The 15,825-nt window shown below is 39.7% G+C and overlaps 1 protein-coding gene across 2 annotated transcripts in view; it reads left to right on the top strand.

Annotated features, from left to right (window-relative positions):
• Positions 1-15,825, top strand: part of ADAMTS18 (ADAM metallopeptidase with thrombospondin type 1 motif 18) — a 95,415-nt gene that overhangs the window by 72,204 nt on the left and 7,386 nt on the right. For both annotated transcript variants that reach the window (XM_043526396.1, XM_043526395.1), the window contains 6 exons: positions 3,853-3,994; positions 5,408-5,534; positions 8,893-9,097; positions 12,002-12,193; positions 12,803-13,015; positions 14,969-15,116. In XM_043526396.1, the coding sequence (XP_043382331.1) occupies positions 3,853-3,994; positions 5,408-5,534; positions 8,893-9,097; positions 12,002-12,193; positions 12,803-13,015; positions 14,969-15,116 (1,027 nt within the window). The remainder of the gene's footprint in view (positions 1-3,852; positions 3,995-5,407; positions 5,535-8,892; positions 9,098-12,001; positions 12,194-12,802; positions 13,016-14,968; positions 15,117-15,825) is intronic.

Below are 15,825 nucleotides of genomic sequence, written 5' to 3'. Positions count from 1 at the left end.
TGGGGGCAAAAGAGACAGATTGAATAAGGAGCCTGGAGGGGGGAACTGGGAGTGGTTGAGCATAAAGACTGGGGACAAGAAGCCAGTGGGGCAGGGGGAACTGGGACTGAAATGAGAAGCCTGAGGAGTGGGAAAGATACAGGACTGGGACAGTGACAGGTTGGAGGAGATGGCTGAAGGGGTCAAGCTTGGATTAAATGGGCCCACTAGAGCACACTTCCTTGCAGAGGCTGGAATGGAACCCAAGATCCCTGCATCTCAGTTCCTCTGCCGTCAGCAAAAAAACCACTGGAACAGCTGTGTCTCTCATCCCTCTGTAGAGCTGGTCTACATAACAATTTGCAACTTACTATTGCTATCAGTTACTCTGTTAGCTGAGGTGACAGGGATCTTTTTGGTGGATCTAAAGGTTCCAACCCTGCTGGTGGCTCGTGCAGGTGTCAATATGATGGTACACGATAGAATTTCTGTTTATTCAGTTTGCTTTTTTAAAAACCTAGCAAATTATACACCTAGACACGTTAAAAGAGCATTATTAAGGTTGCAAAGTCACGCACTTGAAAATTAGGAAATGCCAGAAATAAGGTTGCCTGGGCAATGCTAATTTTTCCCTCCTGCGCCCCACCTCGTGCATGTGCATTATGATACAGTCTTTAATTACATGATCACATGCTATCTTCTGACAGGACCCCTGCCTCATTCAGTGCACAGAATGGACCTGCTCTGGGGACAGAATAGGGCTGTACAGTGAAGGAACCTGTTGTCTGTAGGACTCCTGCTTTATTTGTTACAGAAGCTGGAAGGTGTGTAGTGAATGAAGCAGGGTATTGTAGGAAGAAAAAGGGTCTCACGTTAAAGGCAGTAGAATGCTGCCCTGGAAAATTGGATTCTATCCCTGCCTCTGCCACAGAGTTACTGTGTGATGCTGGGCAAGTCACTTACACCAAACATTTCACAGGTGGCCACTAATGGTGTGTTTCTCATTTTATGAAAGTCCAGCTTGAGACCATGGGGCTGATCTCTCTCCACTGCAACTGAAGTCAATTGGAATTGTGCTTTGAACATATAAAGTGCTCCATGATACCTACAATAAAAAATCAGGTCCTAGGTGTCTCAGATTGGGCACCAAAAAGTAATGGACATTTTTGACCTAAATCTCTCTGTACTTCAGCTTCCTATCAGTAAAATGGGGATGATACCCCACTGTTATTTTACTGGGGTGTTGAGAAAATTATTAATGTTTGTGAAGCACCCACATGCTATAGCTATGGAAAAGTCGATGACAAAATTAATAGTTCTACCTTCTAAGCATGGTTTGATCATTGTGCAGTAAATAGGGCATGCAGCCACACATTAAACAGTGAGGATAAAACTAAATATAAAATAGCAGCTCATAAAGCAAACATCACCCATTGTGTGCACCAAGAAAGGCAGGGGTCCTGTGGACAAATAGTATGTGATCATGTAGTTAAAGACTATATCATAATATATATGCACGGAAAGGCCAAATTAAAGTTACACAGACAACCTTAATTCCAGTATTTCCTAACTTTTGAGTGTTTGACTTTGCAGCCTGAATCACGTAGTTTTTCTGAGTATTATTACTAGAAGGTGACACTTGATTCTATCTTCATATGTGTACTATAAACATTAATATTGACTATTCTTTAAAATGTGAGAATGGATAATTACTTTAAATACTATTACACACATGGATACAAAACATATCTTAGTATTGTCATGAATCAAACTCTGTGCTCGTAGCCATATGTTGTTTCCACCACTGGTTTCACATAAAATACCCAAACTTAAACTCATCTGAGTATTAGGTGTTTTGTATCAGAATCTTGCAATAAACCAGAGTATGCTATTATTCTGCTGGATTAATATATTTTGCCTGTTACAGACCTGAACTCCTATATTCCCAGTTTGGATCAATATCAAGATTCACAAACTGAAATAAAATATCTGGCTAGTAGCAATGGAAAATATATCATCCATTTTTTTCCTGCAGATGTAAATAGCACTCTGTCCAGATCCTTCATATGTTCAACGTTATTGCACTAGAGTTCATGTACATTTCTTCTAAATTTTTCACTGTCATGGGTCATTTCTTTTTTCCAATATATACATTTTCAGAATAGTTTAAATCCCTTGACTGCCTTTAAAAAATTTATTATGTTGCTCTTGATCATAAAAAGATACAATGAAAGTTTGCTGCTGGTTTTTGAAACCCCTCTGTTTAGCAATGTCTGCTACCTACATAGATCTACTCGTGCAGACATTTGGTGATACTGACTGCCCACCATATTTGATTAATGTCCCTGAAGTGAGTTATTAACATAGACCGGAATCCTATTTTAAACTCTAATGCATATCAAACCCTGTGGTTAGGAAGTGAAGTTAACTGCACCTGTTCTCTATCTTTGGAGTGGCTATATTATTCAAGGAATAAAACTTAACAGAACATTGTAATTTTAGAAGTATTCTATGCAAGGCACAGTTTCTATTGAACATGGACACTAGTGTATTTTAGCTGGTAAAACTCCCCTAACTAAAAGAAATATTATAAAATGGAAATTTCTGCTTCAGTTCAAATTTGAGTTCAAATATGTGTCAGGCTTTTATGAAGCTTGTATTTATTTTATTTTTTTGTTGGAATGACTGCAGTAAATTTTAGGAAGTTGTTCCCATGAAAGGTGCAATGTAATTCACCAGTAATATATTAAATATAGTGAAGACACACATTGAGGAGCACCACCAGCAGCCAGACCACCCGAACGAAGTGGTCACAGCATTATTATAATCAAAAGACCTGTTTTCTATAAAATTTCTACTGTGAGCCAGGTCTTCCCAGACCAAAAATAGGATGGGCGATATGCCAATGCACAAGGGAGCGATACAGACTTCCCCATATTAGACATGCTTGGGCAGATCCTTGGGTGATGTAATTGTCATAGCCCCATTGACTTCAGCCACCCTCCGCCCCGCAAACTTCTCATCAGCAGCTGCATTTGCTGTGGATTTACTGTGTGACTATAAGCATGCAGGAGTACCTGTTTAGAGGCAAAACAGCTATTTTGTGTCCCCTGGATCCAAAAGCAAGAGAGACATCTTCAACCACATCTGCGCCAACCTTCACCCACATTCCTACTCACTCACTCAGACTCTATGTCAGCAAGGTATTTAGCACTGAAGCAATGGGACTTAAACGCCTTGCTGAACTGGAGTTCAATGCTGGAAAGGATCAGTTAGCTTAACATTCTGAATAGCATGGGACACTGAGTTTCACCCAGCATCAGAGACTGTGGCTTCAAGCAAGCAGCTGAACCACCACAAGAAAAGTCCAGTACCTGTACAGAACCCCAGTGGATTCAGGGATCCACACTTTAAAGAGGCATTTATTCTGAGTAGCCAAGGAACATGTGGGGCAAGACCATACTGAGAAAAATATTTATCATGGTGCCTTTGGTGTCACCTCATACTAGCAGATGCTATCTCCACTTCCTGAACCTGATATAACTCCCACCTAACTCAGTGGGCTCTTTCCATTGACTTCCAAGGGTGTTGACTCATGCCCCACATTGCGCGCACTATTCCACTGTGTTCCCTGTTGCATGAAGTGCCATCCCCGTCAAGGTTTGGCCATATCACACCACTATTGGAACCAGGACATTTCAGTGTTACAAAGGTGCATTGTAGCTGCAGGAGTTAGTTCTGAATACTCTTTCAGAAATGTAACATGTATAAAAATACTCCATATAGACATCTTTAAACATTCTCAGCTACCTTAAGAATTCCAGAATTTGCGTATTTTTTAATTCCCCTCTTTTCCCCCCCTATACTCTTTAGATCCTGTTACAAGGCAAAAATCCAGGTATTGCTTGGGAATACACATTCCCCAAGATCATCAATGAGAACAAGACATCTGCCAAAAGACATAGCTACTCCTGGGTGACAGTGCAGTCAGACTGCTCAGCTTCCTGTGGCGGGGGTAGGTAGTTCTCTTACATCCCACCCTTTCTTTCTTTCATTCCTTTTTAAAACACTCTCCACTCCAAATCCCTGTAGCTTTGTAAAGGTCTAAAACATCATGTTCAGGAGGCAATAGAGAGCATGTGTAAATTTAATCCCAAATAGCTGAGTTCATCAAAGTCTATCTCTGAAAGTCCATGTAGCTGAATGATAAACCTTTCCTTTCTTTTTCAAGGAAAGATTTTATTATACATTTATTTACTTTTTCGAAATCCTGGAAATTCTGTCATTAAACCTAATTCTGGGACAAAGAGTGGAGACAGGCAACAGGCACGTGAGAACATGTAGATAGAAAATCTAAGCGAGGCTCATGAAAATATTTTGTAAGTTTCATTGACATATTTACCAGCAAATCAGTGGAACTACTCATGGAGTAAGGTGCTATTCAGCATGAGTAAAGATATCAGAATCTGCCCCACTGAGAGTAGCATACAGATAAAATCTCTATTTAAAAAATAGATAGCAGTAGCCAGAAATGCCTTTGTATTTCCCAGTTTTCTCTTTGTTGTGCCCACAGACTGTATGTGAAGTAAGTTACAAAGTAGAAAAGTAAATCTATGGAATGCTCTTAAATCATTTGCAGCCCCAAATGAAATCAATGGACTATCTCTTTATGGAATGAGCCTCGTATATGTTCCACAGAAAGTTTCAATGGGATTATTTGTGTGAAGTAGGGTGAGAAGAGTTTGACTCAGAATAAATTCACTTGCAATCAAGAGCATACAGCTGTTTTGCACATTTACCAGAGTTTGGGTCAGAATTGCTTCATCAATTCAGAAGGCCCGGAAGTTCCAAATGGTTTGGGTTCAGACCAGTACAGTTTTCCTATGATTAAATCTTAATATGTTGAACTCATAGGCAAATTTCCCAATTGACTTTTCCCAGCAAATATGGTTCAAAGTAGATATGCACCAGGAACAGCAGCCTCAAAGATCGTAAAGATAGCTATAAAGGTAGAATAAAAAGTTGACAAAAGGGTTTGATGGACAGTTTCTAAACACCCGAGAAAAGCTCTAAGAAATTTTCTCTGATCGTTTCTGCAGGTAGACAGAACTCAAAGAGTGGCTTGGTGTTTGAGTCTTACATTTTGCAGCGATCTACCTGTGGTTTTAATTTCTGCCAATAGATTGTTTGTCATAAAAATGAAATACCTGACTTCAGTGGCAGCCGTCGCACCTATATTGCAGAAAAGTGAATTAACATTAATTCAAGTGGCCAGTTTGCCCCCACCCATGTTACTCCATTGACATCCATGGAATTGTACTAGGGATGAGTCTGGTCTATGTTACTTAACCTTCTACACCAATACCCTAAATATAAGGAGCAAATGTAACAATTTATTTTATTGTATTTCTTTTTGATATCTCCTTAGGGCACATTACAGCAAAAGCTGTTTGTTTACAAGATCATCGTACACGAGTTAATTCCTCCTTTTGTGGCCCAAGGACAAAGCCTTTAACTGAAACAAAACTGTGCAATGCTAATCCCTGCCCAGCATAGTAAGTGTTATGTATTTCTGTAGCGTTACCATGTGTTTGTGTTTGTTGTACTTTCTGATAGGCACATAGAACTGTATATCTCGCTAATTGGCTGAATCCACCATAGACCTGATTATTATATCAACACAGCACATTTAGTGAAATTTAATGGGATTTGTTTCCCCATCCAGGAATATGTTGGTGGGATAAGTCAAAAAGATTTGCACTGTGGAATGGCCTTGGTTTAGTTAAAGTCTATAGTTTGTAATACATTTAACACCCTTAAAAGTGGTTCAGTAATAGTTTGAAATTTCCTGCAAAATTTTAAAATTATAACACAGGACATTAAATCCAAATGGCAAATTATACCGTAGAGGCACAAAAAAATAGAGATAAGGTTTAAATAGTGGTAGCATATCATGTGAGAGCCCCATATGCCTGCTTCAGCAGTTTCTTTGGTTTGACTTTAGCCACACTATTGTCTGAATACTAATTTTAAGTAATCTTCCTAACCAAACAAAATCTGTTTGTATGTGACTTATCTTCTGCCAAATGTATTTTTATCCAATGGACTCAATTTCTTGTAGACAGAAAAAACAATCTCTGATGTTTCCAGCAATCTTTTTTAGTTATTTATAATTGCCTTCATATCGACTTGGCATTGTCTTCGTATAATGTTTCTAAAATATAACATTTATTTTAATCATGCAACAGGCCACGTATGCAACTGCCTTACTATTAATGGGAGCTTTCCATGCCCTTTGAAGCTAGTATGTCAAACATACTGCTAATAAGAATTAATAGTGAATAAAAACATTTTTGACATACAACATCATTCGTCCATGCTGCATTAAATTGATATTCTCAGATTCAGTAGTTTAAGATGGACAGTTGATGTATTTTAACAGAAAAACAGATTGTTTTGTAGCATAACACAGAATACAAAGTTCAGAATATTTGGCATTCACTAAATGTATATTTGAGCTATGTATAGGGCCATATCTTCAGCTGGTGAAAATAACTCCCGTGAACTCAATGAAGATTGTATCATTTGAGGATGTAGTCCATAATGTTACAGTGTGCAATAGCTTCCACTCAATTCATGCTGTAAATGCCCAGATATTTACGGTAATACATGATATTGAGAAATCAAAGAATAACAAGTGGTAAGCAGAATATAAAACGTGTATAAATTTGGTAGGCATAATAGGCAAGAGAGAAAGACAAATGTGTCTTCCTTATCATTTAAGTTAATATGATATTGACATGACATCATAAAAAAAGAAGACAAAGCTTTAAGGTTCAAGGACAAATCCTTACTGCACAATGAGAACAAAGACTCAATATGAGAAGGAATAAAATTACTACTCAGTTCATGCAGCAAGAATACACAAAGGCATCGGAACTGCATACTATTATGATTGGAGAAAGGGCTGCCAAATCTAGTCATAATTATTGAGCTTATTTGAACTAATGGACAATACTCTTGAAACATAGCCAAGATACTCTTGGAAAATGGCAGTTTACAAGAGGCATAAAGCAGGTTTATTGAACTCTTCCATATGAAAAGGTAGATTTTCTAGGCAACTACTGTATGTAGGCTCTTAAAACTAACAATTTTTTTTTTTGGCTGGTTTACTTATCAAACTGATCAGTACCATTAGTATAACTAATTAAAACCTATAGAATTGGTTAGAACCAAGACTTTTCCAGAAGCATATGTTTCAAGGTAGGCTACACAGGAGAAGACAGTTCTTAAATCCTAGTATTGACCAGATTTACTTGAAATAAGTGTTATATTATTTTCCCAATTTGAAAAAACATTTATTTCCTGACAGTGCTATTGTCAAAAAGCAGAGAGAAATCCAGGCTGAGTGAAAGCAGGTTGTTAATCAGGATGAAAGTCTCAGATTTTTCAGATTCCCACTAGAGTGTTAAAAGGCAACCTCCATGCTTCTTTATTGCTTCCTTAGAAAAGTCTTCCAAGCTTTCCATATCCATTTCCATATTTAGTCCAACAGCAGCAGACCACCGGAGTCCTGAAATTGTATGGAATGCCTTTGGTGCATGATGTGTGTGTTAAAATTCCTTTGTCCTTAGAATTGGTAGCTTTAAACTTCCCACAGCTTTTGGTACCTGGAGATCTGGATTGCGATTCAGGAGTTCTTCTTTTCCCAGAGGAAATCTCCCAAGGGAGCCGTCATGCATTTTTAAACATGCAAATTAATTTTGATTTCACGCAGATCTGAAATACAGTCTGGTGAAATGGGTGCTCATCTTCCACATAGTTACAAGAGTTCAAATACTTCCTGTTTGATATAAGCAGCTGCTCTGGTTGCCATAGGGCTTATGCTGTGATAGTGCATGGGAAAGTTGGTGGCCCATGCAGCTGTGAATTAAAAGGGACAATCTTGATGGGTCCATATAATAAAAAAGAGTGAGAATTCCTATTTTAAAAGATTCAGTTTAAGTTCAGTGCTTGATATTGGGAGAAGGTTTTGGAGACTCATTAATTTGATTGGATCAGTTCATGGTTCTCCCATAGGCACAGGATTTGTTTATATGTTTCCTTGTGCTCCCTCCATCTGTTCATTGCATCCACCTGCTATCTATAGTCTTTCACGTAGATTGTGAGCTCTTTGGGACAGGGACTGTCTCTTTGTTATCTGTTGTACGCCTAGCACAATGGGGCTCTGCACTCTAGGTGCTACTGTACTACAAATAATATTGCTCATTTTCAAAAGTGAACCCCGCCTGTGCAGTTCAACAATACATCTGAGGGCCCTGTGTGATTTTTAGTGACGATATGCATCAGTGAACCTTGTTGGGTGATTGGAGTAGTAGTAGTCAGCTGGTTAATTTGATATTGTTTTATTTAGATTTCATATAATCTGGCTGGTTAAACTGCCAAAAGTATTTGTCTTGGGACAGCATCTAAATCCTCTTAACTCTAATGACAGGGTTACTGAATTTAGCAAACCATTTCTTTGCTGCTTTATTTTAAAGAGCAAGAGAACTTTGTAAACAGATTTATTATCCAAAGCAAAGAGAGGAAGACTAGAATTGCGCAGCACCAATAATACACGAAGGTCCATGTGCATTAGCGTCCATATGCTTAAATAAAATTTAAGCTGCAAATAAAAATAATAATTACTGGGAGTTTTTCCTGAGCAAGGGCTGCAAGATTTATTCTTCTTGCATTTCAAAATGTTCTTGCAGATGGACTGCATGAGTCTTGCGCAAATTATTTAACGGCAACACCAGTCAAATGGATTGAATAGATTGGATTGTGCATTTGAACTTAATCTTCACTATACTGATTGTATAGGGTGCATTATAGTCATGTGTTTGTAAGAAATAATTCATTCTCTCCTATCAGCTGGTCGACAGGTGAATGGAGTGTATGCAGCAAGTCTTGTGGTGGAGGGCAACAAAGTCGCCCAATTCAATGCGTCCAGAAAAAGACTTTTCAAAAGGAAGAGGTGGTAGCACATTCTCTTTGTCCAGTCAGCACTCCAGCCCAAGTACAGAAATGTAATACCCAAGACTGCCAACCTGAATGGAGCCCTGGACCGTGGACTCAGGTAATTTAGAGAAATAGAATGTTTTCTTTTGACAGAGGTAGCTGGAATGAATGTGTATAGAATAGTTTTCCTCACATAGTTGTATCCTGTCTACCTTGGAAGGTCTGTGTAGGAAAATAATAAAGACAATCTGCTTTGTTTTTAGGTAGCAATTGTACTAAACTAATCAGAAAGCATGGCTGGTATAAGTGGATGCATGGACTTGCATCTGCCTACCCTAATTTGGAATTTGTCCCTCAATCAGCAGAGGGAAAAGGAGGAGCTTCCTAGTACACACAAACAGAGCCACAGGATTCTCTGGTTTTCTGAAGGACAAGACTCTATGGTTTCCTTAAAGTCATAGCCCGCCCCCCACCCCTTTCTGACATTAGTTCATACAGCAATATTAACATTTCTCAGAGAAGAAATATCGGCAGAGGTACCACTAATGGAAAAAGAATGGGGTTAGAATGGCACATCAGTGCACACATGCATTTTTGAAATGCGGACAGATGAAGTTATGTTTTACTCAATGATACGTGTAGTAATCACATATTTACTTTGGTTAGTGTAGCCCATTCCAAGTAAGTAATTTAGTAGTGCAGTAAATTATTATTAGTGGCATAAGTCAGTAGCAATGGGCCCCCAGGCAGATTTCTGTGTATACACACCCTTTTTCAGAAATGTATGAAAAGCATGAACACTCTGAAGTTAAAAACTCATTTCTGCTATTTTTGCAATGATGCTTGTGCTGGCCCATAGTGAATGTTAATTTAAGGGTAAAGGAACTGCTGTGAGAACTGACACTGTGGGCCTATGTCAAAAGAAGCAAAGTCCATTTTAAGTTCTTCGGTCTTCATTTAATGAGCTACAAGATTGATACAAATCTGTTGTAAAAACGAACGTTTTTTAATTGTAGTACTCTTTGTGAGAGTTTAGAGAGGACTGGATCTAGGTGGTCACAGTCACAGAGGACATAATGCCTTTTGAGGAGAACAGAACTTCTCATTATCCTATCAGATTGCATAAGAAGAACAAAGCTGCTCAATGGGCTGCAGCCTTAGAATGGTCAAAAAGAATTACTATTTGTTTTTCAGTGTATAAGCAAATCTCTGGAATTCACTGTTGCAGAAGGTTGTGAAATCAGATATTATGGCTAATTTTTTAAAGGATATGGACAATGTTTTCAACACCGACAAAGTTTGCAGTTACAAAAACAAAAATAAAGGAAATAAAATTCCCCAGTTGGCAAGATACATGATAGAGGTTTCTATTGAAGCTAAACAGTTATCAACAAAGATAAAAAATCGAAGAGTGTTTAACTCTGGGACCAAAGATACCTTTCCCTTCTCAGTTATTCATCTTTTACTTTTGACTTTGGTGTTGTCATTTCACTAGTCATGCAGTCATCAAGGTGTTTCAGGACCAGAATTTCTAATGTTAAAAACAAATATAAAAATAGCTTTTCTTTGGGGCAAGAGGAAGGGGTGGGCAGGGCTTGAGAACCTTTCAGATTTTCTTTTACATCATACAGAAGCAAAAAGAGAAACCCAATCTTTCCCCCTTTGCTATACATCTGTGAATTTGCTGTTTCAGTTTGGGATTTCCAAAGGGACTTAAGAAAATTAGGCTTACCTCCTATCAAAATATAATGGCAGTTGGGCACATAACTTCTTTAAGTCTCTCTGAAAAGCTCAGTCTCCATCTATCATGTTGCAGACTCTAAATACATAAATAAAAGTGTATCCCTCACAATGTCAAATCTCTTCACAGACAGATAGGGAGAATTCAGCTCAGTTTATCGGAAGACAACAAATCCAAGCTTTTCAGCGAGCACAGGTTACTGTGCACTGAATTTGGATAGAATATTTTTAAAATGTCCATAGTCTAATATGCACTTTGGTAGCACAGTACACAGGCTTTTACATGCGTATGATTAACCCAATGAATTCTGGTAAAAAAGTAACAAACGGAAAGCAAGTACAGGATGGTAGGAAATGTGCAGAGTTATCTCAGGGCTTTCATAATTCTGCAATTTCTGCTCTAGAATATATTCAGTTGGTGCATTTTGTTTCAGCCACAAAAAGCATATTTTAGATTTTAAATCAACATAATAACATACAAAAAATAAGAATAACTCAATATTTATAATGTTTTCTAACCACAGCCAAAATATCCCGACTTCTAGTCATGGCTTTGCCAAATAACTTGCTTTGTGGCTTTGGCTAAGGCAAGTCATATGCCATTCTCTGGCCCAGGTTTTCTTTTGAACTGAGATCCATTCTCTGAAGGAGCAAGCGGGGGCTATCAGTGAGTTTGTTACGTCTCCCTGATTTGCAAGCTTCACCTGCTCTAGCCCTGGCCCTAGCAGAAATTGGAGCAGCCTTGGAGCTGCTGTAACTTACAGCAGCTGGCTGTGGCCCTCAAGGGACCAAACACTAATTGAGATTTGGAAGAGTACAGCTGCCCTCTACCTCCTCCCATCCTCTATGCCAGGGTGGGTTTGGGTAACATAGGAACCCGCTAGTGTAGCTTTACACTAGCTGAGAGCGCCCTGCACTAGGGAGATTCTCAGCTGGGCAGTTAGGGCCAGATTTCAGCCCCTTTGTGTTGCCAAGGGCTGAGAGAATCTCTCTTTCTGCTTCAGTTCCCCACAGATAGAACAGAGAATACTTATCTTCCTTAGTGGAGGGCTGTGAGGGTTAGTTAAGGCTACACAATAAAATGTTTAACTTCAGGTTTGAAAAATGAAAAGTGCCACAGAAGTATGTTTATTCCATTACATTTTCCATAACAGAATTACAGGTTTAAGTTAACAGCAGCGGCTACAGATAAGATTCATTACGGCTTCTGTGTTCTGCTGTAAATACAAAAATCTCAATTTTAAGTGCCCCAAACTTAAATGAATATTTCTCTGTGCCAAAGTGTTCCAAGACCTGTGGGAGAGGCATGAAGAAACGGGAAGTCCACTGCAAAAGCACCAGCCCTTCCAATCTGAAGATCGTACCAGAAAGTATGTGCAGCAGAGATCACAAGCCAGAATCCCAAGAGACCTGTGTACTGGGACGATGTCCCAAAAACGATCGGCTCCAGTGGGTGGTTTCTTCTTGGAGTGAGGTACAGTACCACAATCTGAATGACGGTCTTGCTCTCTGCAGAGCTCATAAAAGAGTGCTGAAACACAAGCATGCATGGAGCATATGAGAGGGGGAAAAGTGCTATGGATTCAGTAAGGGTCATGATCTGATGAAAATACAAACTCTGGATCAGTCATTTATCAGGGTTTGGCCTGTAACTAATATAGTCCAAATTTTAAAAAATAACTAGTAATTTGTGGCACCTTACTTTTTAGGTGCCCTACTTAAAATACCTGGAGAGGCCTGATTTTCAGAACGTGTTAGGGCACCTTCCCTCCCTTTAAGGTGTTTCAGTTTGGGCATCTAAAGATTGAGGTACTCAAAGTCAATTTTGAAAATTTACATCTTCTTGTCTCAAAACACTTGGCTGTATCCTGCTGTCAGTTTTTATGCCAGATCCCCCCTGGCTTCACAGTGGTTTCCAAGATGGCAGAATTCATACTAGTATGGAAATATCTTCCCATGATCTTTATGTTTTTATTTTCCGTGAGGCATTCATATTTCCACAAAAGTTTATCCAGTCTTTAGTGGAACCGATATTAATTTATGGCAATGTATTATTTTAAAAGCATGTGCTTCGTTTTTTTAGTGCTCAGCCTCCTGTGGCCCAGGTATTAAAAAGCGGGAAATGAAGTGCAGCGAGAAAAGCATCCATGGAAAATGGATCACTTTCCCTCAGCGAAGATGTCGGAACATAAAGAAACCAAACATAGAACTAGAAGAAGCATGTAACAAAGGGGCTTGTCCATTGCAGAGGTTATACCGCATGGTGTCCGGATGGTATTCCTCACCCTGGCAGCAGGTATGACAAAAAAAGTCAGCCTGGAGGATTTGAAGTAGCTTACTCCTTTCTCTCCCAACTCAGTGCTCTCCATTCCTAATGCCACTTTTCTCTTTTGGCGTTTATGGAGTCAGTAGGGAGTGTACAGTCCCCTCCGTGTGGTAGATCTAACACTGTTCTCCCACAATTGGTCACTGTGGAATGGAGAACTTCACATTCACCACATGGGTGAACGTACCGTTGATGACCAGAACAATAACCCTCCCAGTTCAGTCATCTTTGAACACAACCACACATTGTAGTCAGCTGTCAGAATTAGAAATATCAGGCCAAATTGTGTTCTCCATTACATCCAGGCAGCCGCATTGGCCTAACATGTGGTAATAGGACATGATGTAACCAGTGGGTGGGAATGGCTGGTACGTAGGGCAGTCAGTCCAAAAAGTCGACTGGGGCATGGTGAAGTCAGTGCGCAGGCAGCATTGGTGTTTGGTGAAACACCTTCTGAATCATGGGAAATGCCCAGGGAAACTGCACAAGCAGACCATGCATAGTTGTGCAGCCATTCCAAAGAGAGGGCTAGAATTGAGTATAATCAGCCATAATGGGACTGTTGTATTTTAATGTTGATAGCCCACAGGAGTCTTCTGCATATAGTCATAAGAACATAAGAATAGCCATGTTGGGTCAGACTAATGGTCCATCTAGCCCAGTATCCTTTCTTCCGACAGTGGCCGGCGTCAGATGCTTCAGAGGAATGAAAAGAACAGGGCAATTATCAAGTGATCCATCCTGTTGTCCAGTCTCAGCTTCTGGCAATATTCCATAGATCTTGGACCATGCAGATAGTTTGGTATGATGTAGCTGGTTCCATATTCCTGCATTTTGGTGTAGCTAGTTCCTTTATGCTAAAATTGAAGAATCTCAGCCCTTACTTGTGGTGTCCCTAGCCTCTGTTTGCCAGAAGCTGGGAATGGGCAGCAGGGGATGGATCACTTGATGATTACCGGTTCTGTTCATTCCCTGTAAAGCATCTGGCGTTGGTCACTGTTGGAAGACAGGATACTGAGCTAGATGATCCTTTGGTCTGCCCCAGTATGACAGTTCTTATGTTCTTATATGTGTTGCAGTTGCACTACATTCTATGCCATTTCCAAACTCCATCTTTCCATTCTTCTTGGAAGTGCACTGTAGATGAACCATTACATATCTATATTTACAGTGTATTAGAGCATCTGCACAGATTGTCTGGAATTCCTTAAATACTATGATTAATTACTGGATCAGCCTGTATTTGTTTCTACATTCTTGCAAACAAGCTTCTGTATTTCTGGAACTTATCTACTTTATGAGTCACATATCTATGAGACACGTATTCGTTTAACATTGTATACTTGCAACAATGTATGCCTGACAATTTTAATCAGATTATACCAATCACATCTGTCTTAAGGACATACTTTTCATGAAGCACATGCAAGTAAAGACTCACTCACTTTATAATACTTCAGAGATCTTCTTGAAAATACTTGGTTTTTTTCCAGATATTTCCACAAGTATGGGTTCACTGGGAATTTTACCTGCATTGGGACAGCACAACTGGGCCCAGAGAATCAAGTTTCAAAACAGATCAGCACACAAAATTGGGGCTAGATTTTCTAAAAATCTCATCTCCCATTTAGGTACCTAAATAAGTAACCAGATTTTCAGAGATGTTCAGTGCAAGTTGGATACAGGGCTCTTTTGAAAATCTGGCACTTGCTTTAGTGGCTCAATGGGAGCTGAGCTCACTTGAAAATCTGGCTCTGACTGTGGGTGCTGAGCACCGGGACAACTGGCTCTGTGCTCTTTTGAAAATTTGGCCCTTAGGCTCTTTATAATTTGTAGGCCTCATCCAAAGCCCTGGACACTTCAAGGGCCTTGGAAGACCATCTGTGTTCTAGAATGTGGCTTCACATCTTTCCTTTTCTGCAGTGTACAGTAACGTGTGGTGGGGGAGTGCAAATCCGGAGCGTGCAGTGCCTCCGGCAGGGGCAACCGGCAGCTGGGTGTCTGCCACATCAGAAACCAGCTGTGTCGAGAGCCTGCAATACTAACTTCTGCCCGGCTCCAGAGAAAAAAGGTAATACATCAAACGCTGCGTTGTGAATTACATTCAATGGTGGGTTTAGTTCCTTGGAATTGTATAGCCTGACAAACATCACCTTTGCTAGGTATGTTCTCAGAATAGGTGTGCGGGGGTTGTATCTTCCTGTGTAAATTCAGTATCTCCTTTGCGCTCTGCAATATATTAAATTCGGAAGTGCATCACCTCTCTTCACAAGCAGACATAAGGGGCTAGCTGCTAGGTCTGATATGTTCAAGAGGGGACAGATGTTTTTAAATGCAGGAATATGTTGAATCATAAAGGATATGTCTTTTTTTTTTTTTTTTTTTTTGCAGTTCGGGTTTGAATTGTTTCTCCAGCTCCGGTTAAGTAAAGATTGGGCTGCACTGTGCATTACCTTAACCTCCACCCTCTTGCAGTGCATTCTATTGATGGGAACATCCCATAGAGACACTGGCATAAAGTTAAAATAGTGACTTTTTTTTATAGAGCAGGGGCAAACTGTTCTTGCTGCCGCAGAGTGGAGGCCCCTCATAGCTTCAGTTTTCTTTCTTTTGTCTCTCTTTGGCTTCCAAGTCATGATGAATAATAACAAAAGTAAGTCTTAATATGTACAACCCTGCAATTTTTCCTGTAGCTGTCACTTATGGCCCAGTTATGCCCTGTAGGCCCAGCTTACAGTGAACGGGCAGTGTGGAGTCACACCTCTCCAGTAGGGTTGCCA

The sequence above is a fragment of the Chelonia mydas genome, chromosome 12 (genome assembly GCF_015237465.2).
Source record: "Chelonia mydas isolate rCheMyd1 chromosome 12, rCheMyd1.pri.v2, whole genome shotgun sequence".
NCBI lineage: Eukaryota > Metazoa > Chordata > Testudines > Cheloniidae > Chelonia > Chelonia mydas.
Note: the sequence above shows the minus strand (reverse complement) of the source record. Positions and strands in the feature narration are given on the sequence as shown.